This window comes from Salvelinus fontinalis, chromosome 26, assembly GCF_029448725.1.
Source record: "Salvelinus fontinalis isolate EN_2023a chromosome 26, ASM2944872v1, whole genome shotgun sequence".
Classification (NCBI taxonomy): domain Eukaryota; kingdom Metazoa; phylum Chordata; class Actinopteri; order Salmoniformes; family Salmonidae; genus Salvelinus; species Salvelinus fontinalis.
The window spans coordinates 45,128,555-45,155,247 of record NC_074690.1 but is presented as its reverse complement, the minus strand read 5'-3'; the positions used below and the strand labels follow the sequence as shown (position 1 = coordinate 45,155,247).

Below are 26,693 nucleotides of genomic sequence, written 5' to 3'. Positions count from 1 at the left end.
AGATGTAAGCATTGTCCCCACGCGCTCTGGCAGCTTTCATGGACGGGATCAGTTATTTTCTCTTCTAGCGCACAGCTTCAGGATAGTCCTCATTGAGGAAAATGTATGTTCCTCTCAAGTTGTTGGCTCTTTCCAAAACAGCTACATTGTCCTTGAACATCAGGAACTTGATTGGCCTGGGTCTGTCTTAAACTTGGCCTGGGCCTGTCTTGAACTTGAAACACTATTGGCCTGGGCCTGTCACGTGGGCCGGTGGTGGGTTTTCCAATCCTGTGGGAATCTTCCTGTGGTCCATCTTCAGTTTCTCTGAGATCATTTCCTTCACTTTTAGCTCAGACTCTGTCCAGGTCTTATGTGGAGATTCTGCAATTCCGCCCACAACCATGTTGTTCTGCCTTGATTGTCCCTCGAGATAATCTGATTTGTCCGTCATTGTTATCATGGATTCACATACAGAACTAAAGTCCTCTCTCAATGACTTACAGATTGCTCTCATCTTGCCATTTTCCTGTTTAAACTCATCGAGCTGACTCTGGGAGAACTGCAAACTGTTCATCAGGTCCTGGACCTGTCTGATCAGGTCGTCCATTCTTTTACTAGTTGACTCCACCAGTATTTGTACACAACTCTTGAAGTTATTTGCTTGATGTTGTAACAACTGCTTATAGAAATCTTTTTGGTTGTCTAAAATATCCCCCACCTGTGATAGACCTATCCTCAAAGGTACTCCCACCGGCTTTGGTCTTTCTCATGGTAGCAACGTAGGCTACGCGGTTACTCCTCGCAGTTCCAGACAGGGCAGCTCGCAGGGAAGGTGGAAAAAGCAACAAAAAGCAGGGATCACATGTAAACCATGTGTTTGATGTATTTTATACCATTCCACTTATTCCCGCTTCAGCCATTACCACGAGCGCTTCCTCCCCAATTAAGGTGCCACCAACCTCCTGTGATGTTAACGTATATTAATGATACTCCTGAATCACAATGATCAATAAACGTGTTTCTTGAGTGTAGTTTTAACAGAGTTGAGATTTACTTCGAAAGTGCGTTCACCCTATTTCTTACAGCCTTACACCTATAAAGTTGTTTCAGATCCACACAAGTGCCTAGGGAGGAAGGGTTAGGCTTTTTTCAGTACTGGACAGGGCCTAACTATACTGACCCAATAAGCACATGTCCTAGAGCAATCCTTTATTGGGACGGTGGTAATGGTGTTTGTGCTGATGGTGCTGATGGCCTGGATTTGAGACCCGCTAAGACAGGTGTGTCAAAGTCCTTACATGGAGGGCCTAGTGTCTGCTGTTTTATTTATTATTATTTTCAACTAAGATCAAGACAACCAGGCGAGAAGAGTTCCTTCCTAATTAGTGACCTTACTTCATCAATCAATTACAAGGGAGGAAGACACTCGGCCCTCTGTGGAATGAGTTTGAGAGACGAGCTAAGGGAATCACCCTACTCTCACATTCTTATCAAAATATGTTCATGTCAAAGTTAAAATAACTATCTGATATAGGTAAAATGAGTTTGTCACTCAAACATGGGGATCTGTAGGATTTCTTCTTGAGCACGAATTTTGACCACTTTCCACATATTCAACTACAGAGGTTTTCCAATGCTCCTCTAAGAAGGGTACTCATTGGTAGATGGGTAACACAAAAAAAAGTAGACATTGAATATCCTTTTGAGCATGATGAAGTTATCAATTACACTTTGGATGTTGTATCAATACACCCAGTCAGTAAAAAGACACAGGCGTCCTTCCTAACTCAGTTAAAGAGGAAGGAAACCGCTCAGGGATTTCAACATGATGACTTTAAAACTTCTTTGGGATCAAATCACGATAGCGGGATCAATTTGACAACATCCGGTGAAATGGCAGAGCGCCAAATTCAAATTAAATTATTAGAAATATTTAACTTTCATAAAATCACAAGTGTAATGCACCAAAATAAAGCTTAATTCCTTGTTAATCCAGCCACCGTGTCAGATTTCAAAAAGGCTTTACGGCGAAAGCAAACCATGCGATTATCTGAGGACAACACCCCATCATACAAACACATGACAATCATATTTCAAGGCGTGACACAAAACTCAGAAATAACGATATAATTCATGCCTTAATTTTGAAGATCTTCTTCTGTTGGCACTCCAATATGTCCCATAAACATCACAAATGGTCCTTTTTGTTTTATAAATTCCGTCGTTATATCCCCAAAATGTCCATTTATTTGACACGTTTGATTCAGAAAAACACCGGTTCCAACTCGCCCAACATGACTAAAAATTATCTAATAAGTTACCTGTTAACTTGGTCCAAACATTTCAAACAACTTTCCTAATCCAACTTTAGGTATTTTAAAACGTAAATAATCGATAAAATTAAAGACGGAATATACTGTGTTCAATAGCGAATAAAATTAAAGTGGAGCGAGCTTCATGTCGCGCGCCGCAAACAAAACAGTCCACTTGGCTCGACACTCAGAAAGGAAAGGGCTACTTCTTCATTACTCAAAAGAAAAACATCAACCAATTTCTAAAGACTGTTGACATCTAGTGGAAGCCATACGAACTGTAACCAGATGCCTCAGAAATCTAGATTCCCATAGAAACTTAATTGAAAACACAGTGAAGTCAAAAGAAATTCATGGATGGTTTGTCCTTTGGGTTTCGCCTGCCAAATAAGTTCTGTTATACTCACAGACATTATTTAAACAGTTTTAGAAATGTTAGAGTGTGTTCTATCCTGATCTACCAATTATATGCATATCCTAGCTTCTGGGCCTGAGTAGCAGGCAGTTTACTTTGGGCACGCTTTTCATCCGGACGTGAAAATTGTGCCCCCTATCCCAATGAAGTTAAACAGTTACAGAGTTTAATGGCTGTGATAGGAGAAAACTGAGGATGTATCAACAACGTTGTAGTTACTCTACAATACTAACCTAATTGTCAGAGTGAAAAGAAGGAAGCCTGTACAGAATACAAATATTCAAAAAAATCCGTCCTGTTTGCAACTAGGCACTATAGTAATACTGCAAAAAAGGCAAATCCAATACAACACATTACTGAGTACCACTTTCCATATTTTCAAGCATAGTGGTGGCTGCATCATGTTATGGGTATGCTTGCAATCATTAAGGACTGGGAGTATCATTTCAGCCCTTACATTTCTGAAATAAGTAAATCAAATCAATGATGAGAATAGTCAGATTAACTGATACCTGACATGAACATGGTGGCGTTGTGGGAAGCTCTAAGAGGTTGTGAGTTTAAATCCCAGGTGAGGACATGTTGAATAATAATGACTCTGTACGTACACAATGTGACCATCTACTATATGTCAAATATGTGTGTGAGTATCTCTAACCTTGCCAACAGACAGCGAGCTATGAATGGATCCGTGGTTCACCAATCAGGGCATTCGGCAACAGTAACAAGACGTGATGTGTAAAGAATATTTTGGGGGGGGAGAGCAATTCTTTAGAACTATAAAGCGACGTCCTGACAATTGATACACATAAATTTTCCTGCAACGTTCCCATGAAACCTGTCTAGAACATTAATGTCTTATATTCTGAGAACATGGCAACCATGTTCTGTGTATGTTTGGTGTGATGATGATGGATTATTTTCCTAACACAGGAAACTGTGCACATGAATGTTCTTGCAATGTTCCCATGAAACGTGTCTGTAACATGAATATCTTATGTTCTGAGAACATGATAACTATGTTCTGTGTATGTTTGGTGGGACGTTCATGGAATATTCTCCTAACCCACAGAAATGGGACACATGAATGTTCTTGCATTCCCATGTATAGAACATGAATATCTTAAGTGAGTTCATGGTAACCACGTTTTAGGTAAGTTCTATTTGACATTAAGGGAATATTTTCTTGGAAATATTCCAAGCACATCCTGGGTACATTCCTATGGAAACGTTAGTTAATGACCTATAGAGGAAGGGAACATTCTCTAAAGTTGTGGGAACATTTGTTGTTAGCTGGGTTACTACAGTACGTCCATTTTTGGACTTATAAAATGTTGATATGTACCCATTGATTCTTGAAGAATATAACTTAGAAATGCCTAATGAGTTTAGTTCAACTGTCTTGCCTCATCAGAACCCGAAATATAAGCATGTTTCACCCCAATGTTTGTAAACAAAGTCAATGTAAACCATGGTTAAAACTATAATTTTGTTATCATGGATGGTCCGTCCTTACATCCATAGCTGTGTCAAAGACAGTGCAGTATAAAGATAGACAGAAACTGCTTCTCCAATAAAATCCCAGATCACACTTGTAGGCCATGTCATGTCAATGTTGGTGAGCTAAGGTCATGCGCGTCTGTTCTAACAGTTGCCTCACGCCGAACTGCGCATGTGCAGGGCGTCAAATCAAAAGCACTTCTTCGGTATAAAAATGTTTTTGGGCAAAAATGAAAACGTGTCAGTTTGTCACTTTCACGAGGTTGGAGTAATCACATGTTCAGCTCTTTAAGACGTCGTCTCGAATCTGGGTTGTGCCTTTAGATTTTGAGAAAATGAACAACAAAGGAAGAATTTTTCACTTCTCTCATTGTCTTCTCAAACCCCAGCCTGGTCTGTTCGTCAAGCGTTTCCGGAAATCTTATGACGTTTCACCTCTAGTTTTAGACACTCTGTGGGTCTGTCTATGAATTTGAGAGTGGTTGCAATTTTCCAGCCCCATCCCTGAGATTTTAGCGAAACAGTGGCAGCGAGAACACTTCCATTTTGTTCAACTGCTGATTGCCGCTTTAAGAATTCATCGAATCTGATGAACAATGTACGCCTCACAGCTATCTCGTTCATTCTTTCTCCATTTCTCTCTTCCATCTCAGAACTGATGTATTGTTGTTCATGCCTGATATTTTCCCCTCTCCACTTCCCACCTGTTTCACCCACACACCCTGGCACTCTCCGCTGTCTGTAGGCTCACAGAATGAGCTGCTCATGAAAGGGAATCACATTTTTTTAAATCACACTGATGTAGGTTCATCTATCTTTTTTCACCTCTCCCTGTTTTACATATTGTTGTACAGCATGATTATAGTTATTTATGGAGAAATACACCCAAACCCAATACATCCTGTTGCATTGCTTGATTAGACTATACATTTGTAAGTGTATGGGGGGAAAGGGGGACAGACCCCTAGTCAGTTGTACAACTGAATGCATTCAACTGAAATGTGTCTTCCGGAATTTAACCCCTTACCTCTGAATCAGAGACAGATTTTCACCTTGTCAGCTCGGGGATTCAATCGAACAACCTTGCGGTTACTGGCCCAACGCTCTAACCACTAGGCTACCTGCCACCCCGTAATTGTATCACCGAAGCTCTCTGTGTGATTTCACTTTTTTATATACGTATATATACAGTGGGGCAAAAAAGTATTTAGTCAGCCACCAATTGTGCAAGTTCTGCCACTTAAAAAGATGAGAGAGGCCTGTAATTTTCATCATAGGTACACTTCAACTATGACAGACAAAATGAGAAAAAAAATCCAGAAAATCACATTGTAGGATTTTTAATGAATTTATTTGAAAATGATGGTGGAAAATAAGTATTTGGTCACCTACAAACAAGCAAGATTTCTGGCTCTCACAGACCTGTAACTTCTTCTTTAAGAGGCTACTCTGTCCTCCACGCGTTACCTGTATTAATGGCACCTGTTTGAACTTGTTATCAGTATAAAAGACACCTGTCCAAAGACACCTGTTTCCTTACAATAGAGCTTCTGGTTAGTTAGACAACTTGAGTAGTAACATTCGATGTAGCAGAAGTCACCCAAAGTGGACCTTTGTCAGTTCTGTTTGTGCCTGAGGGTAGAGTGGTATTGCAGGGCCATTGTGGCGTGAAGAGCGATACATAAACACTGTTTCTGTGGGAGGAGAGAGGTTATTGAATTACAGAGGGTCATAGGCAGCATTACAGAACTGACAAAGGTCCACTACGGGTGACTTCTGCTACATCAAATGTTACTACTCTGATTAGAGCCTCTACAAGCTACCCACTGGGCACACGCACACCACAGTATTTCAACATGTAAATGTGGGTAATATTTTGGTAGAGACGTCAATGAGATTGCAAGCTTTTTTTCACCAACTCTAAAAGTCAGCCAGAAGTTTGTTGAATTCCTAATGTGTTATCACTATGCTTTCAGCCATCTAAAAGGACAACCAAATTCCAATGGAAAAACAAAGTCTGATTTCTTGTTTAGTTGTCATCTACAGTAAATGTGTTATCACTGCGCTTTCAGCCATTTTAAAGGACAACACAGTTTAAATGGGAATACAATGTCAATTGTTTTATTTATTTTATACCACACAATGTTTGTGAGAAAGTTCCCACAGGGAACAAACTAGTTAAATAAACGTTGTTTCAATGTATACTGAACAAAAATATAAATGCAACATGTTAAGTGTTGGTCCTATGTTTCATGAGCAGAAATAAAAGATTGCAGACATTTTCCATTTGCACAAAAAGCTTATTTTTCTAATTTTTTGGTGCACACATTTGTTTACATCCCTGTTAGTGAGCATGTGTCCTTTGCCAAGATAATCAATCCACCTTACAGGTTTGGCATATCAAGAAGCTGATTAAACAGCATTATCATTACACAGGTGCACCTACACAGGTGCACTTGCGCTGGGGAAAATACAAGGCCACTCTAAAATGTGCAGTTTTCTCACACAACACAATGCCACAGATGTCTCAAGTTTTGAGGGAGAGTGCAATTGGCATGCTGACTGCAGGAACGCCCACTAGAGCTGTTGCCAGAGAATTCAATATACATTTCTCTACTGTAAGCCGTCGTCAAGGTCGTAAAGAGAATTTGGCAGTACGTCCAACCGGCCTCATAACCACAGACCACATGTAACCACGCCAGCCCAGGACCTCCACATCCGGCTTCTTTTTTTCTATATATTATTTATTTAAACTTTATTTAACTAGGCAAGTCAGTTAAGAGCAAATTCTTATTTACAATGACGGTCTACCAAAAGGCAAAAGGCCTTTTGCGGGCCTTTTGCTCGGACTCTGTGACCGCCTGCGGGATTGTCTGATACCAGTCACCCGGACAGCTGATGAAACTGAGGAGTATTTCTGTCTGTAATAAAGCCCTGTTGTGTGGAAAAAATCATTCTAATTGGCTGGGCCTGGTTCCCCAGTGGGTTGGCCTATGACCAGTCATGTGAAATCCATATATTAAGGCCTAATTTATTTATTTAAATGTACTGATTTCCTTAAATTAACTGTAACTCAGTAAAATCATTCAAATTGTTGAATGTTACGTTAATATTTGTGTTCAGTATAATTTGTCAAATTATTTTGATGTGGAATCTATGTGGAAAATACATAAGATTTGAAAAAAGTAATCAATGTCAACCAAATGATTATGTTGTCATGGTAACCAATTTTCAACATAGACAAACCTGGGCAAGACCTCCTGGAGAGCTATCCCTTCAGTCTCCCATCCAGAGTTTTAACATCATCCAGCTCTGCTTAGTTTTGATATTTGTCACTGACTATAACCATTGCGCTGTCATGAGAATGATTGCTGAGGAACCTCCACTTAAACTGATACAGACCTATATCTATCCTATCCTGCCTTTCTAAACAAACAGATCACTGACCATTTTGAATCACACCGTACCTCAGCCACGCTCAAGGTCCTAAACGATATCATAACCGCCATCGATAAAAGACAATACTGTGCAGCCGTCTTCATCGACCTGGCCAAGGCTTTCAACTCTGTCAATCACTGCATTCTTATCGGCAGACTCAACAGCCTTGGTTTCTCAAATCACTGCCTCGCCTGGTTCACCAACTACTTCTCAGATAGAGTTCAGTGTGTCAAATCGGAGGGCAGGTTGTCCGGACCTCTGCCAGTCTCTATGGGGGTGCCACAGGGTTCAATTCTCGGGCCGACTCTTTTCTCTGTTTACATCAATGATGTCGCTCTTGCTGCGGGTGATTCTCTGATCCACCTCTACGCAGACGACACCATTATGTATACTTCTGGCCCTTCTTTGTACACTGTGTTAACAAACCTCCAGACAAGCTTCAATGCCATACAACACTCCTTCCGTGGCCTCCAACTGCTCTTAAATGCAAGTAAAACTAAATGCATGCTTTTCACTCGATCGCTGCCCAACCTGCCCGCTCGTCTAGCATCAATACTCTGGACGGTTCTGACTTAGAATATGTGGACAACTACAAATACCTAGGTGTCTGGTTAGACTGTAAACTCTCTTTCCAGACTCACATTAAACATCTCCAATCCAAAATTAAATCTAGAATCGGCTTCCTATTTCGCAACAAAGCATCCTTCACTCATGCTGCCAAACATACCCTCGTAAAACTGACTATCCTACCGATCCTTAACTTCGGCGATGTCATTTACAAAATAGCCTCGAAACACTCTACTTAGCAACTTGGATGTAGTCTTTCACAGTGCCATCTGTTTTGTCACCAAAGCCCTGTCTACTACCCACCACTGCGACCAGTTTGCTCTCGTTGGCTGGCCCTCGTCAAACCCACTGGCTCCAGGTCATCTATAAGTCTTTGCTAGGTAAAGCCCCGCCTTATCTCAGCTCACTGGTCACCATAGCAGCATCCACCCGTAGCACGTGCTCCAGCAGGTATATTTCACTGGTCAACCCCAAAGCCAACACCTCTTTTGGCCATCTTTCCTTCCAGTTCTCTGCTGCCAATGACTGGAACGAATTGCAAAAATCACTGAAGCTGGAGTCATATGTCTCCCTCACTAACTTTAAGCATCAGCTGTCAGAGCAGCTTATCAATCATTGCACATGTACACAGCCCACCTGTAACTAGCCCACCCAACTACCTCATCCCCATATTGTTTTTTTGTTTTTTTCTCCTTTGCACCCCAGTATCTCTACTTGCACATTCATCTTCTGCACATCAATCACTCCAGGGTTTAATTGCTAAATTGTAATTATTTCGCCACAACAGCCTATTTATTGCCTTACCTCTCTAATCTTACCACATTTGCACACACTGTATATATATTTTTCTGTTGTGTTATTGACTGTACGTTTGTTTATCCCATGTGTAACTCTGTGTTGTTTGTGTCGCACTGCTTTGCTTTATCTTGGCCAGGTCGCAGTTGTAAATGAGAACTTATTCTCAACTGGCCTACCTGGTTAAATAAAGGTGAAATTGAAATGTTAAACAAATAGATTAACTGTTGCTATTGAAGTCATTCCAAAAGGTAGGTTCAACAGAGCAATTTAAATGGAACCATACTTGATCAATCATACATCATCAATGATGCTATTTAAGCCTACTGTATTTAGTATCTGGGAAGTCACCAACAGCTGTTGTTTAAATTCAGTCCAGGATCAACTAAAAATAGATATGTAGGCCTGGGGTTTCAAGCTTTGGTTGATTTCCAATTGAATCTACAAGTTAATTATAAATACACTGAGTTTACGAAACATTAAGGACACATGCTCTTTCCATGACATAGGCTGACTAGGTGAATTCAGGTGAAAGCTATGGTCCCTTATTGATGTCACTTGTTATATCCACTTCAATCAGTGTAGATGAAGAGGAGGAGACAGGTTAAAGAAGGATTTTTAAGCCTTAAGACAATTGAGACATAGATTGTGAATGTGTGCCATTCAGAGGGTGAACGGGCAGGACAAAAGATTTAAGTGCCTTTGAACGGGGTATGGTAGTAGGTGCACCAGACGCACCAGTTTGTGTCAAAAACTGCAATGTTGCTAGGCTTTTCATGCTCAACAGTTTCCACTGTGTATCAAGAATGGTACACTACCCAAAGGACATTCAGCCAACTTGACACAACTGTGGGAAGCATTGAAGTCAACATGGACCAGTATCCCTGTGGAACGGTTTCGAGCTTTCAACGCCTTGTAGAGTCCATGCCCTGATGAATTGAGGCTGTTCTGAGGGCAAAATATTAGGAAGGTGTCCTTAATGTTTTGTACACTTAGTGTATGTTGGATTCACGTCTCCATCTCAAAGTAAAAAAATACAACTAAATCAAATCAAACTGTATTTAAATTGCATTTAAAGTTGGATTGGATATGATTTAGTTCTATTCTTTCAGTTCGATTTTCGGTGGAAATGGAGGCTTTTGTCAATAGGTGGCGCAATTAGCATTTTTTATTTCTGGGTGTCGCCAAATTAAACTGCCTCGTGCTCAATTCTTGATCGTACAATATGCATATTATTAATTATATTGGATAGAAAACACTCTCTAGTTTCTATAGCCGTTGGAAATTTGTCTGTGGGTGACCCAGAACTCTTTCTACAGCGAAATCCATGACAGGTACTGCGATGGTCTGAGAGCGAAGCTCTGATTTCAGATCAGTTTTGAAAGTCTGTGTATATCCTATGGAACGACATGAACTGCACCCGCCTTCCCCTGGATGTCAGTAACCAATGAGAAGTGGAATGGGCTTTCTGCGTAGCTCTCAGAGGTTATAAAAGGCCAAGGAGTGAGCGTAGCCCCCCTTTCGACTACGCATTACGCAGAAGAGGACTTCGGGATGCCATTTTCAGAGGCTCGGTTATCAACGTGAAATGTATCCGTCTGTAATTTAATTCGATATAGGAGTTAGAAACATCATAACGTAGTTAATTTAAACCGTTTTATAGCAATTTATATCCGTTTAGTGCGATTTTGAGGAATTTCTATGTGATGCTCTTTGAAGCTTTGGGCACATTTCGGGGTCCCGGTCGAACGTTAGTGGGCATTTCGACGGACAGAGGACATCTTTCGACCAAAAGAAGATTAGACCCAAGAAAGGATGCATTGCCCAAGAATCTGATGGAAAATCACCTCATAGTAAGAAATATTTAATATGATAAATCGTTGTTCTGTCGAAATATTTTAAACGCATATATCCGCCATTTTGTTTGCTATAGCTTCGCTTGGCGAACCCTGTATTGCACAGTAAGGATAATTTTAGAAATGTAAATCAGCGATTGCATTAAGAACTAATTTGTCTTTCGATTCCTGTCAACCCTGTATTTTTTTGTCAAGTATATGATTAGCTTTCGATTAAACTAGATCACTATGAAAGATGGCGTCCGACATGTTGAGGCTTGATTTGCTACTATTTTCATTGTATAACCACGGTTTTTTATGGCTAAATATGCACATTTTCGAACAAACAATATATGTATGTTGTAATATGATGTAACAGGAGTGTCATCGGAAGAATTCTGAAAAGGTTAGTGAAAAAATGTATATCTTTTGGCGATGATAACGATATCGCTCCCTTTGGCTTGAATTCATGCTGGGGTGACGTTTGCACATGTGGTATGCTAACTTATCGATTTATTGTGTTTTCGCTGTAAAACGCCTAGAAAATCTGAAATATTGTCTGAAATCACAAGATCTGTGTCTTTCCATTGCTATGCTTTGTCTATTTTTATGAAATGTTTTATGATGAGTAAATTGGTCATACACGTTGCTCTCTGTAGTAATTCTAGTCGCTTTGGTGAGATTTGTGTTGGTGGCTGCAATGGCAAACTATGATTTATACCTGAAATATGCACATTTTTCTAACAAAACCTATCCTATACCATAAATATGTTATCAGACTGTCATCTGATGAGGTTTTTTCTTGGTTAGTGGCTATCAATATCTTAGTTTAGCCGAATTGGTGATAGCTACTGGTGTTGAGAAAAAATGGTGGACAAAGAAAAAGGGTGTCTTTTGCTAACATGGTTAGCTAATAGATTTAAATATTTTGTCTTCCCTGCAAAACATTTTAAAAATCTGAAATGGTGACTTTATTCACAAGATCTGTATCTTTCATTAGGTGTCTTGGACTTGTGATTTAATGATATTTAGATGCTACTATTTAAATGTGACGCTATGCTAGCGATGCTAATCAGTGTGGGGGGGTGGGGGGGGATCCCGGATCCGGGTTTCTGAGGCAGTAATTAAAGCCAACATATCAATAATTAATTTGTAAACAAACTGGAATTAAAGCCAAGCTCAGTGGCATAGATGGAGCTATCCAAGCAGAAAAAACATCTCCAAATGTTAATATTGTTTGTGTTGACAACCTAAAACAATTCAATAACACACTAGCAATACGGTAAACAGCCTATTAACTTGTCGACAAGTTAACAAATGATATGTTGGATTCACATCTCCATCTCAACCAACAACAAACGCTAAAGGTATCGGATTAAGCCAGTGGCTCAGATCTAACTATCCAAGCAGTAGATACATCTCCATTAAATGTTCATATTTGGTTGTAAGACAGTAAATAGCGTCAATGGTAAGGCTATCTTACAAACTAATGTAACAGTATGTATTCATTTTAAAAATGAGTAACACATCCTTGGCCACAATTTGAGGTTACTGTAACAATAAATGTCTTCTTATGTAATCATAGAAAGCGTGCATGTTCATGGTCGCCGGTCTGTGGAAATCTTCACAATTGCTATAATAGCCTTCACAGAATCTCAAACGGCAATGAACACTTGCACCATGTACTTTAATGTAATCTCAACTGCAATCCAGGTCATTTGGTTGTGCTATTAGATGAAGCACAGTGATAACACATTAAGTTGTTGTATAAATTAACAACATATCTGACATTGTATTCCCATTTGATCTTTGTTTTGCTTTTAAATGGTTGACAGCGCAATGATAACACATTTAGCTGACAACTAAACCAAAAATCTGAATTTGATTTTCCATTGGAATTTGGTTGTGCTTTTAGATGGTTGAAAGCATAGTGATAACACATTGGGATTTCAACAAACTTTTAGGTCTTTTGGTGGTCTTTTGAGAGGGTGAAAATAGGTTGGAATCTCATCTAACAAATATTACCCAATTCTCCAGGTTGAACTGACTTGGTGTGCCCAGTAGGATATTAGACAACAAAAGTCAATATATGCCTTTAAGAAGATTGAACAGGATTTTAAGCACTTTAAAAATTGCTAACACATTGTAGGAATTGGAATCCGTAACATATACACATTTCAGACATATTTTTGTATTTTATTTATTTAGCAGAACGTAACGTGGACCCGTTTTGGCTCGTGAGCGCTACTTTCAAAACTACTGGCTGAAATTATACAAAGCCTTTATAATGCATCTTTTAGTAATGAGAAGTGATCTTTCTGATGTCTCCTTAACATTGGAGTATCTTCATCGTATCAGTTTTCCTCTGTATGTTCCACTCAAAACACAACCAGGCTTCGATTTACAGGTAAACGGACAATTAATGTATATTTTCAGGGGAACATCACTTAAAAACATAATTTATCTGATTTTGCTATACTCTCCCAACTCCCTTTGTGCAGAAAGGGGCAGATGCCAACCTACACCAATACTCACAACATCCCATTTGTCCAAAAAAGCCATGGTTCCCTCCCTTGGCTAGCAGGTGTTTGTTGTTTTTGTCTCTGCAGAGATCGTGAGGGTGATGACCCATGTGATCAACCAGGGTATGTCCATGTACTGGGGAACATCACGGTGGTCTGCCATGGAGATCATGGTGAGCAGAAACACACTTCCTCACAACCTCACAACACCTGAACTTCATACTCTAATTTGCCGTAGACCTACTGACTAGATTCTGTCCACATAATTCACGAGCATGCTTGGGAAATGAATGCTTCTGAAGTCTGACATCAGGGAGTAAACAAACACTACAGGGGTAAAGGTAAATGAAGTCTGAAAAGTGCAGGGGATGTCTTGTAATATCAATGTTTTTGAAGATATGGAAGTTTGGTCTGGCGAGAAATGCAAAGCTTTAAAAGATGAATGCCGTCAGTAGAGTTCAGATGCCACTTTCCTCACCATGTTTCTCTCCCCTTTCCTCCTCCTCTCTTTCTCATCCCTCATTATTTTAGGAGGCGTACTCTGTGGCTAGGCAGTTTAACCTGATCCCTCCGGTGTGTGAGCAGGCCGAGTATCATTTCTTCCAGAGGGACAAGGTGGAGACACAGCTGCCTGAGCTCTACCACAAGATAGGCAAGTGGCATCTATATTGGACTGTGCATGCTGTGGCCTGCATGCTGTGGTCTTTGACATACCAGTCAATATTCCATGCCTCAAAAGGTAAACTGTAGATACCAGTTCTTTTGTCCTTCAGTACCATGGTCGTCTGATGATTACCTTGCCTGTCATGTGGCCTGACTACCACGTGCCATTGCAGGTGTGGGTGTGGTATCCTGGTCGCCTCTAGCCTGTGGAATCATCACTGGGAAGTATGAGAATGGTATCCCAGAATGCTCCAGGGCCTCCATGAAGGTACTGCTCGTATCTTCTTGTCCCAACAACATCTGAGGGGTTTTATGAATGTCTGCTTGGTCCTCAGGGGTTTTCTAAGATCCTTCTCCATTCTCTCTCCTCCAGCCGTATGCCTGGTTGAAGGAGAAGATAGTGAGTGAGGACGGGAGGAAACAACAGGCCAAGCTGAAGGAGCTGACTACCATCTCTGAGAAGCTGGGTTGCACTCTGCCACAACTAGCCATCGGTAAGATATCGGTACAGACAGATAACCATGCTAAATGTAGAGGATTGCCCTATTTGGAGTCTTGGAGGGACTAACTCCACAAGGGACTTGTCCTGATTAACCTCTCTCTCTCTTTCTCTAGCCTGGTGCCTGAGGAATGAAGGAGTGAGCTCAGTGTTGCTGGGAACATCCAACCCCATCCAGCTTGCAGAGAACCTGAGGGCCATGGAGGCAAGGAGCATCTCTCATATACTACTATACTGTCTACATTTAGGGGAGCAGGACTCCTTTGAAGAATACATTTCAAGCTTTAATATATAATAATAATAACAACAATACATGACAGTTAGAACACACGTTTATCTAAAGCGACATACAGTTATCTGTGGATACAATTTTTACATATGGGTAATCCCAGGAATAAAATCAACTATCCTGGCATTGCAAACACCATGCTCTACCAACTGAGCTAGACCAGCTGTCTTACTGACGACCAGGCCGGAACTTGGACCATGGACGTAGTAAATAAAAATTGTAATAAATTATGTAATTTTTCTGGCGTCCCTTTCTCAGCACTCAAACATTGTTCCCTCTCTCTAGTCTACACTGTTCGTTGAATATTTTGGATACAGTGCATCTATTGTGGTGTTTTTACTAACTACTGCTATCACCTTCACAACTAACTGAATCAAATGTTTTGTTTCTCCTTTTCATATATTGTAGGTCATTCCAAAGATGACAGCAGGCATTGTCACAGAGATTGACCACGTCTTGGGAAACCGACCGCACAGTAAGAAGGACTTTCATCAAGCACATTAGGATAGAACCATTTTACAGAACTGTGATTGATAGGCCTAATCTGGACAAGTTCTCATCAATGGCACCTCCAGTGTGTGCCCAACCCTGTTCTTGTGTATGTGTGTGTGTTCTGCACAGCTCCTCCTCCTGCCTCATCTGTATGAAGAACAATCTGTACTCAATGTTGTTAACTGAGAGCTCTACTTGACAAAGCATGCATGCCACAGCTCTGCTACAGTGCAGACAGTTTAAACTTGCCTAAACAATCATCGTTATCAAGATGTGCTCATAAAAAAAAATCACACAATTTCTTGAATGGGGTCCATCTGTTTGTAAAAGTAGTCTTTCTCTTGATTTGAGAGCAACTTCCTCTGTCTTTGTAACGTCAGAGGATAGTGTATAGTGCATTTCAAACAATGATTCATCCTCAGAGACACCAATGAGCTTTAAAAGCATGTCTGCAATACATTTTTAGACAGGCATGGATCAGGGGAGGTTAATCATAATCCCAAGCCACGAAATATCCCTTTGAGTATGGTCAAGTATGGTAATTCATCTCTGGATGGTGTATCATATCACCCAGACACTGCAAAGATCTGGCCACCCTTCCTAAATGTGCTGTGGCCGAGAATGGAAAACTGCTCAGGGATATCACTATGAGACTAAAAGACGTACATGGATCAACAACATCACATTCACTCCATATTACTGGCATGTCTGACAAAGTAAAAAGAAGGAAGCCTGTGCTAAAACATCCATTCTAAATCATCCATCCAATTTGCAACAAGGCCATTAAGTAATACTGCAATACATCATGGCAAAGAAATTCACTTTTTGGCCTAAATAAGAAAACGTTTGGGGCAAATCCAACGCGACACATCACAGAGTAAAAACCTCTGTATTTCCAAGTATTGTAGTGGCAGTATCATGTTATGGGTATGCATGTCACCGGCAATATCTGGGGAGTTTGTCCAGATCAATATAAATGGAGCAAAGGAAATCTAAAATTTTACAGGAAAACATGCCTCATTCCTCTGAAGACCTAACACTAGGATATAATTGTATTCTTCAGAAGGAAATTTATATGAATTTTAAGGCCAAAAACACTCCAGAATGGCTTTCGAATAGATGTTTAGTGTTCCTTAGTGGTCCAGTCTCAGTCCTGACTTGGCCTAAATCTGCTTTAAAATCAGAGACAAGATTTGAATATTGCTAATACATCAATAATTCCCAACCAAGTTGACTGAGCTTGAGCAATTTTGACAAACACAATGTATATACGTTGCCCTAAAACTTGTACAAAGTTGGTGGAATCTTATTCAAAATGAGTCATAGCAGTAACTGCTGCCAATAGTGCATCCACCAAGAGCTATGCAATCAAGGTATCTTTGCTTCTTATTTTTTAATCCATTTAGACATTTTCTATGCATCTCCTTTCACTTTGAAAATGTGTGTAGATTGTCTAGATCAGCAGGAAAACAAAAATCCTATTTAATCCCGTTTCAGATTTAAATTCAAGGCAGCAAAATCTGAAGACTGTACAAGCGGTGCGTAGGTTTTTACTAGGCACTGTACATGACTTAAGTGACAACGCGTGCCAATATATCCTCCAAACACCGGCTTCGAGGACATTATCACTATTATCACATATTCCAGTAATGATTGACATATTTTCATAAAAAAATATATTTTTAACATCATTGATTTAGTTGGTGGTAACTTGTGGAATAGACACTGGCTGGAATGCGGTTTTAACCAATCAGCATTCAGGATTAGACCCACCCATTGTATAAATGTCAACATTCTATGGCAGCCATGTTAGCACCTCATTAACATTGCATGGGGAATATTTAAATTAACTGAATGTCTAGAGTTACAACAATATTCAAAAAAGTGTCCTAACTCTCTATATACAGTGGCAAGAAAAAGTATGTGAACACTTTGGAATGACCTGTATTTCTGCATAAATTTGTCATAAAATTTGATCTGAGCTTCATTTAGGTCACAACAATAGACAAACACTGTTTACTTAAACTAATAACACACAAACAATTATACTTTTTCATATCTTTATTGAACAAACTGTGTAAACGTTCACAGTGCAGGGTGGGAAAAGTATGTGAATCCTTGGATTTAATAACTGGTTGACCCTCCTTTGGCAGCAATAACCTCAACCAAACGTTTTCCGTAGTTGCGGATCAGAGCTGCACAACGGTCAGGAGGAATTATGGACTATTCCTCTTTACAAAACTGTTTCAGTGTCTGGTGTGAACTGCTCTCGAGGTCATACCACAGCATCTCAATGGGGTTGAGGTCAGGACTCTGACTGGGCCACTCTAGAAGGCGTATTTTCTTCTGTTGAAGCCATTCTGTTGTTGATTTACTTCTGTGTTTTGGGTCATTGTCCTGTTGCATCACCCAACTTCTGTCGAGCTCCAATTGCGGACAGATAGCCTAACATTCTCCTGCAAAATGTCTTGATAAACTTGGGAATTCACTTTTCTGTTGATGATAGCAAGCTGTCCAGGCCCTGAGGCAGCAAAGCAGCCCCAAACCATGATTCTCCCTCCACCATACTTTACAGTGGGGATGAGGTTTTGATGTTGGTGTGCTGTGCCTTTTTTTCTTCACACATACTGTTGTGTGTTCCTTCCAAACAACTCAACTGTAGTTTAATCTGTTCACAGAATATTTTGCTGGTAGCGCTGTGAAACAGCCAGGTGCACCTTTGCAATCTTCAGACGTGCAGCAACGTTTTTTTGGACAGCAGTGCCTTCTTCCGTGGTGTCCTCCCATGAACACCATTCTTGTTTAGTATTTTACGTATCGTAAACTCGTCAACAGAGATGTTAGTATGTTCCAGAGTTTTCTGTAAGTCTTTAGCTGACAGTCTAGGATTCTTCTTAACCTCATTGAGCATTCTGCGCTGTGCTCTTGCAGTCATCTTTGCAGGACGGCATCTCCTAGGGAGTAGCAACAGTGATTAACTTTTTCTCCATTTATAGACAATTTGTCTTACCATGGACTGATGAACATCAAGGCTTTTAGAGGTACTTTTGTTACCCTTTCCAGCTTAATCGTAGGTCTTCTGAGATCTCTTTTGTTCGAGGCATGGTTCACCTCAGGCAATGCTTCTTGTGAATAGCAAACCCACATTTTGTGAGTCTTTTTTATTGGGTAAGGCAGCTCTAACCAACATCCCCAATCTCTTCTCATTGATTATACTCCAGGTTCGCTGACTCCTGACTCCAATTAGCTTTTGGTTGGCCTAGGGGTTCACATACTTTTTCCAACCTATACTGTGAATGTTTAAATGATGTATTCAATATAGAGAAGAAAATTATAATAATTTGTGTTTTATTAGTTTGTCTATTGTTGTGACAAATTTGCTGACCAATTTATACAGAAATCCAGGTAATTCCAAAGGGTTCACATACTTTGTCTTGCCACTGTACATGGCTCTGGGTACACCCAGCTGTTCTGCATTCTGTAGAAGCCAAAGTGAACCCTCTCTCTATCCATCCTGCTGACCTCTGTAGACTACAGTAGGACATTTTGAGGAAAAACTATTGGACAGAGGACTGTGTTCCTGTCTTCAGAGTGATTGACAGTGGCATGTGCGAATGATCTCTACTGTCCGTGATGGTCAGTTATGGCTGAGCCCTTCCTACCCTACGACCTGGGTGCTTACCTAGCCCTGCATTGTTGTTGTGATAATGAACTCTTTGGTACATGATGAGATCTTTCGTTTTTTTTTGCATCATGATGCTAAAATACCAACAGAGGTGTTGGGTTGAATATTTCAAATTCAAAACATTTGTAATGACTGTTAACTCATTTAATTTTTTCAATGCTGGACAGCAGAACACACTATTGGAATACTATTTTCATAGGATCTTCCCATTTCTCTGGATCGTCTCTTCTGCTGACAGATATTGAACTCATGTACGTAGTACAAAGCACGTACAGAAACATTAAAACATGTATATTAATATATATTTTATTTTTTTTAACCCATTTTTGTCCATAATTTCGATCTTGTCAAATCGCTGCAACTCCCCAGCCTGCTTGGGAGGCGAAGGTCGAGTCCTCCGAAACATGACCCGCCAAACCACGAGAAGCATTTTCATTTTATCCAAGTTATTAGCTGTCCCCTTTATCATTGCAGCAGGGCTAAAACTGAATACAATGTCTGTTCAAATGTAAAATTGTATAATGAGATTATGTTAGTGGTTGAGTTTTGAGTCAAGACTGTATTTGTTATTGTTGTTGTTAATTTGTACATATATTAATAAATATCCAGTGTGAACAATGGTATTTTCTGTTCAGAAAGCACCTCATATCAAGCAGCACTGTAAATATGTAGTAAAAAAATAAGTAAAAGACAAGTTTCCAGGACTAAGGAACATGTGAAAGTAATGGTCAGAGTGGAATTGATGACTTTATTGGGAAAATGTTCCTCTAAAGTTAAGGATGTAGGCTACCAATTTCATTATGTAGCTTTTTCCACCAGCACGCAGAAGTCAATAAGATATCTAAATTGTCTCGATGTTCTATTTGAACAACATTAAACCTTTTATTGATTTCAAAGGAATATTAACTTTTTCTCTGATGCACACAATGCACTGATTCATCACTTTTTCACTAATGCCCTGTTTGGTACCTCTGCCAAAGCCGTTTTTTTCTAGAAGGGATACAGCCTTTGTCAAAATTGACTTTTCGTAGCAGGTTTAGGAGAACCACTTAGCCGCTAGCTATAATGCAAACTTTTCTTGACCATCTAACTGTGGTAAACTGTGGGGTGCTGGGTTGAGCATGCAGAGACTAACACAGAGACAGGGAGGTTTTAGTCCGCAAACACAACTTTACTAGGACATAAAATAAATACAACAAAGACAATCACTTAGGTTTGGCTCGGTACTTCTTCTCCGCTTTGGCTCTGTGTCGGTCTCTCCCAGTTCTCTCTCGCGATGTGCCACAGTGCTCCTTTTATGTGGCCTCCACGGCTGGTTGGCACAATCTCTAATTACCTCCGCTTGGAGCTATCCGTGTCGGGGTGTCCAGCTCGTTTACTCCCAGCAGAGGGAGCCAACGTCGCATCACGTACCTCCCCTCTATTACCACCCCCTGGGGGAGACCTCCTGGGATACCACATAACGTTAGCTACAAATAACAAAGCAAAGTTGAATCTCTTTCTTTGATTATATTTAGCATTCAACTACCCATGAATTTGTGTCACTAAACACGATACAGTGTCGGGTGCGAGATTATTTAAGATTCATCGGAATTTATGGCAGCTCTTCTGACCTTAGCAACCAACCTGCTCAAGCAAGCCAGCAAGGTAAAGTTAACACAGCTGTTAGCGAGCTAGCCAACTAGCTTGTCCATTTGCAAAGTGTTCACATAGTTATGTATTGTGTAGATCAAATCAAGAGTTTTATTCCAAAACGCTATATTTTCTTTTTTCCAGAAATGTTGGTAAATTAGCTTTAACTGTTTAAAGAACTTGTAGAGAGAATGTTTCACCATCTAATCATGAAATGGGGTTGTTCAATGACAGACATATATTTGCTTGAAATCTAACACTTGATAGTTTCCATATGGTTAAAAACGCTATATATCCACCTCGCTGTCAGATGGGTAGAGCTGCTTGGTTTTACAGTCAAATGTGAAAAATAACTACCTAAACACTATACATACTTTTAATAAAGAACTGTACAAATTATACATTTGTGACATCAATATTTATTTATATACATTTTTATTTATTTATACAGTTATGAGTTCTGTATGTAAAATAATTACATTTGACAATTGAGTCATTTAGCAAATGCTTTTATCCAGAGTGACTTAGTTAGTGCATTCATATTAAGATAGCTAGGTGAGACAACCACATATCAAATTCAAATATACAGGATACAAACATTACATATTTTACACACACATAAGAAATAATTTCTGATGAAAAAACATAAATATGAAAAATTGGTGTGTATTGCGATTTGGAATGAAACTCAAATATTAATCCGAATGGAATAGTATAGGAGATTGTGTGTGCTCTATTCCAGGGGCATAACATAAATTCATTGGTTGGTGGGCCAGCAGAAATTTGTGCTGAGGAGCAATGTTCCCTCTTATACTGTGGCTATTTGATCATAATGTAGGCCTACAGTAGTGGCTTACCATAAAAAAAACAATGGAGAAAATGCTTCACATAACTTTTATAAAATTGGAAATAGCGGTTCTATGATTCAGTCTACAGTAGCAGCCTACATGTTCAATGTAGGCCTACAGTCCATGAGACTTTTTAAAAAAGCATGCAGGGCTTGCCAGTAACCTGTTCATCCACTTGTCCTTCAGACAAGGAGGTGACTGAACATTTTGTTGTTTGATGCAAGAAGCCGCTTTACAAAACAAAATGCATTATTATAAGACCACACTAAGACCGCACTCAACCAACTCTATAAGGCCATAAGCAAACAAGAAAATGCTCCTCCAGAAGTGGCGCTCCTAATGGCCGGGGACTTTAATGCAGGCAAACTTAAATCCGTTTTTTAGAGGTACCCAGGGTCACGGCTTCATTGCTCCAGACCACCGCAAGGGGGAGTTAGAGCAGTCATTATGCATTTGGGTCCCGAGGTTTTTATATAACCAATCATATCGAGTGGTTCCAATGATGAATTTGACGAACCCGTCCCTGGTGACGTTCTTCAGCAAAGATGGCTGACAAATCATTACGGTGGAAGCAAATGTAAGTAGTTTTAACGTCATAACGAGTCAAGCAAAACATTTACAAATGAGAGGAATATGTTAGTTAATGTAGAGACAAACGTTTGTGCATATTTTTCTGTCATAAAGTTAATTTACGAAAATCGCTATTAAGCAAGTTAGCTGACTAGGTAACATTAGCCAGCTAGGTAGCTAGTGTTATGACATGAGAATGATATTGTAAATCATGTTTAATGTTTTAGGGACTCCTGAGAGAACCAGCAAACCAGGCTGTCATCTTGTGAAACAGTGGACGTAAAGAATCTAGCTAGCTAAAGCATTTACTGCAAATTGAATGTACATTTGTGTTAGCTTGCTTTGCTTATATTTGCCATGCAATACAGCTAAAGGAACATAGCGAGCAAACTATTTGCTTATTGTGTAGTGGAGGATAATTATAACTGTATGCCTATGGATGTGTAGCTAGCTACAGTATGTAGCTGATCTGTGTATGGACCCAAAAACCTTTGGTATGAATATTAGTTCAGAACCTATCTATGAACCTCAGCTATCAAAGTCGTTGTATCGACTTCAAGTCTGAATGGCTTGAGTAGAATATAATAACTTTATTGTGCCATGGATGAAAGTCCTATAGACATGTTGTAAAGGTTTTGACTTGAGGTTATTTATAGGGGTGCCAGGTAGGTTGTGCCTACCACCTTGGTTTCTCCTTTTGGTTTGGGAGGGAATGAGTCCCATCTGGTCCGTCATGTCTACACCAATACAAAGGATTTATGTAAAAGTCAGGATGGAAATACACTTTTCATAAACCCTTAAAACATTGGAAAGAACTTGAAAAACAAGTGTATTCTTTTGTGTGGGTTGTATTAACAACAAATGACCACACACACACATAACAATATAACAACTAATGAGCTCTGGTTCCTCCAGAAATGTCCTGTACCTCGGGCCTAAAAAGAGTCCAGCCCGGTAAAGAAGTTCAGGGACTCAAGTGACCTTAGTCACGCAACGTTGGTCCGTAGTGTAAACCCAGTATTAATCATACAATCAAAATACCACTTATTTTACAACACATCTATAAAGCGTATCAAAGACTAATACGTCCGCACAACTGACTACATAAATCACAGTATACATCACCCCAAAACAAATGAAATACCATGTACAAAAAGGTTGTGGAGCGGAGAAAAGGCCACGAAGAACAACAGAGAGGTGTAGTCCACAGACGCAAAGAGTGGATCCAATCCTGGGTAAACTAGCTATTAGGCTACAAAACACACTTTAAGGCAACAAAACAAACGGAATAGTGAAGCTTCAGGAACTGAGGGTTGAACACATCCTCATTCATGTCTCAATCACTACCCCACTTTTGTGCAGCTGATGCTGGCTATTTAATTGGGAATTAAAGGAGAAGCGCCCTATTGGAAAGAAAAGCACTGAGACGGTTCAGAAAATTTCAGGGCCGTCTCAATGTACTGTAGTTATTACCATGCATGAGATCCCCACATTTTTTTATTTATTTATGTATTATTTTACCGTTATTTTACCAGGTAAGTTGACTGAGAACACGTTCTCATTTGCAGCAACGACCTGGGGAATAGTTACAGGGGAGAGGAGGGGGATGAATGAGCCAATTGTAAACTGGGGATTATTAGGTGACCATGATGGTTTGAGGGCCAGATTGGGAATTTAGCCAGGACACCGGGGTTAACACCCCTACTCTTACGATAAGTGCCATGGGATCTTTAATGACCTCAGAGAGTCAGGACACCCGTTTAACGTCCCATCCGAAAGACGGCACCCTACACAGGGCAGTGTCCCCAATCACTGCCCTGGGGCATTGGGATATTTTTTTTAGACCAGAGGAAAGAGTGCCTCCTACTGGCCCTCCAACACCACTTCCAGCAGCATCTGGTCTCCCATCCAGGGACTGACCAGGACCAACCCTGCTTCAGAAGCAAGCCAGCAGAGGTATGCAGGGTGGTATGCTGCAGGGTGGTATGCTGCTACATTGCAGTCTGTACATTGAATATATTCACTGATCATATAGTCTTCCTTGGCAAATAAAGGTGCAAATAAATATATAAAGGTATGAATCTCTATCAAACATTATTTTCAGTCACATCCAATACCAGGTGTATCAAACTGTCACGCTGGTATAAAGGATTTGGAGACCGGCGCAGGAATACAAAATAGGGATTTTTAATACACCCATAACAAACATGTATACAAAACACTGGGCTGTACCCCAAAAAAAGAGTGAGAGTAAACCTTGTTGAATGACACGGCACAATACCCGTAATACACAATATATAAAGCACTCAGCATAACAGCTGCACCAATGCATAGGTACTCACACGACCAACAGACATGGGAACAATAACCGACAAATACAGAGGGAACAGATGGCAAATATATAACATACTAATCAGGGGAAATGGGAACCAGGTGTGTGTATTCAGAAAAGACAGTCCGGAGTTGATGATAATAAATCTCATTCAGAGAAGCCTAGAAAGCCCCCCCTCCATACGCTGCACTAGCAGCGGGACGACACCGGCCTCGGGGACAACCACAGGGGCGCGGTGCGGGTCGGTCTGGCGCCAATGAGGAAAATCCCTGCTCAGCGAATCCTAGAAAGCCGTTGACGTAGACCTCCGGAACTGGGGAACAGAATGAGCAGCAGTTCTTTAAATTATTCTGTGTCTGCATGTATGTATTACAATTTCACCCTTCAACAGTGTTTACCACTCCTGCTCCTGGGACATCAATGGTTACACATTGTAACTATGCAAAAGACTAGAAACATGATTTAAGTAAAGGCTGATTTGTAATTCATATACAGTGGGGAGAACAAGTATTTGATACACTGCCGATTTTGCAGGTTTTCCTACTTACAAAGCATGTAGAGGTCTGTAATTTTTATCATAGGTACACTTCAACTGTGAGAGACGGAATCTAAAACAAAAATCCAGAAAATCACATTGATTTTTAAGTAATTAATTTGCATTTTATTGCATGACATAAGTATTTGATCACCTACCAACCAGTAAGAATTCCGGCTCTCACAGACCTGTTACTTTTTCTTTAAGAAGCCCTCCTGTTCTCCACTCATTACCTGTATTAATTGCACCTGTTTGAACTCGTTACCTGTATAAAAGACACCTGTCCACACGCTCAATCAAACAGACTCCAACCTCTCCACAATGGCCAAGACCAGAGAGCTGTGTAAGGACATCAGGGATAAAATTGTAGACCTGCACAAGGCTGGGATGGGCTACAGGACAATAGGCAAGCAGCTTGGTGAGAAGGCAACAACTGTTGGCGCAATTATTAGAAAATGGAAGAAGTTCAAGATGACGGTCAATCACCCTCGGTCTGGGGCTCCATGCAAGATATCACCTCGTGGGGCATCAATGATCATGAGGAAGGTGAGGGATCAGCCCAGAACTACACGACAGGACCTGGTCAATGACCTGAAGAGAGCTGGGACCACAGTCTCAAAGAAAACCGTTAGTAACACACTACGCCGCCATGGATTAAAATCCTGCAGCGCACGCAAGGTCCCCCTGCTCAAGCCAGCGCATGTCCAGGCCCATCTGAAGTTTTCCAATGACCATCTGGATGATCCAGAGGAGGAATGGGAGAAGGTCATGTGGTCTGATGAGACAAAAATATAACTTATTGGTCTAAACTCCACTCTCTGTGTTTGGAGGAAGAAGAAGGATGAGTACAACCCCAAGAACCCATCCCAGATGTGAAGCATGGAGGTGGAAACATCATTCTTTGGGGCTGCTTTTCTGCAAAGGGGACAGGACGACTGCACCATATTGAGGGGAGGATGGATGGGGCCATGTATCGCGAGATCTTGGCCAACAACCTCCTTCCCTCAGTAAGAGCATTGAAGATGGGTCGTGGCTGGGTCTTCCAGCATGACAACGACCCGAAACACACATAGAAAATCTTTGGAGGGAGCTGAAAGTCCGTATTGCCCAGCGACAGCCCCGAAACCTGAAGGATCTGGAGAAGGTCTGTATGGAAGAGTGGGCCAAAATCCCTGCTGCAGTGTGTGCAAACCTGGTCAAGAACTACAGGAAACGTATGATCTCTGTAATTGCAAACAAAGGTTTCTGTACCAAATATTAAGTTCTGCTTTTCTGATGTATCAAATACTTATGTCATGCAATAAAATGCAAAGGAATTACTTAAAAATCATACAATGTGATTTTCTGGATTTTTGTTTTAGATTCCTTCTCTCACAGTTGAAGTGTACCTATGATAAAAATTACAGACCTCTACATGCTTTGTAAGTAGGAAAACCTGCAAAATCGGAATTGTATCAAATACTTGTTCTCCCCACTGTATACAAAATACACCTATGCAAATCTAACTCCCTTCATGTGCATTAATCTGAGGACACAGGATAGGTGTAGTAATGAGATACTTAATTTCAACCAGTGGAGCATGTTTAACGCTTTATTGAAAGTTCATTATCCAGGTGTTATAAATACATAATACATGCATTATAAATAGTATAATTGTAATATTCCATTATAAATACAAGTTCAGTCTGTACTTCAATGCACATATGGTGTGCATTATAAAAAATAGGAAGAAATAGGAGGTGGGGAGAGAGGTATAGAAGACAGAAAAGGAAAGAGGTAAAA

General features: G+C 40.3%; 1 protein-coding gene across 1 annotated transcript in view; it reads left to right on the top strand.

The window, feature by feature from the left end:
• The window catches only part of LOC129824436 (voltage-gated potassium channel subunit beta-1-like), a 79,779-nt gene extending 60,162 nt beyond the window's left edge, over positions 1 to 19,617 (top strand). Inside the window, exons 9-14 of the mRNA XM_055884087.1 lie at positions 13,454 to 13,539; positions 13,898 to 14,018; positions 14,203 to 14,297; positions 14,403 to 14,523; positions 14,645 to 14,733; positions 15,226 to 19,617. Coding sequence (XP_055740062.1) covers positions 13,454 to 13,539; positions 13,898 to 14,018; positions 14,203 to 14,297; positions 14,403 to 14,523; positions 14,645 to 14,733; positions 15,226 to 15,321 — 608 coding nt within the window. The 3' untranslated portion in view covers positions 15,322 to 19,617. The remainder of the gene's footprint in view (positions 1 to 13,453; positions 13,540 to 13,897; positions 14,019 to 14,202; positions 14,298 to 14,402; positions 14,524 to 14,644; positions 14,734 to 15,225) is intronic.
• The last annotated feature ends 7,076 nt before the right edge of the window (positions 19,618 to 26,693 follow it).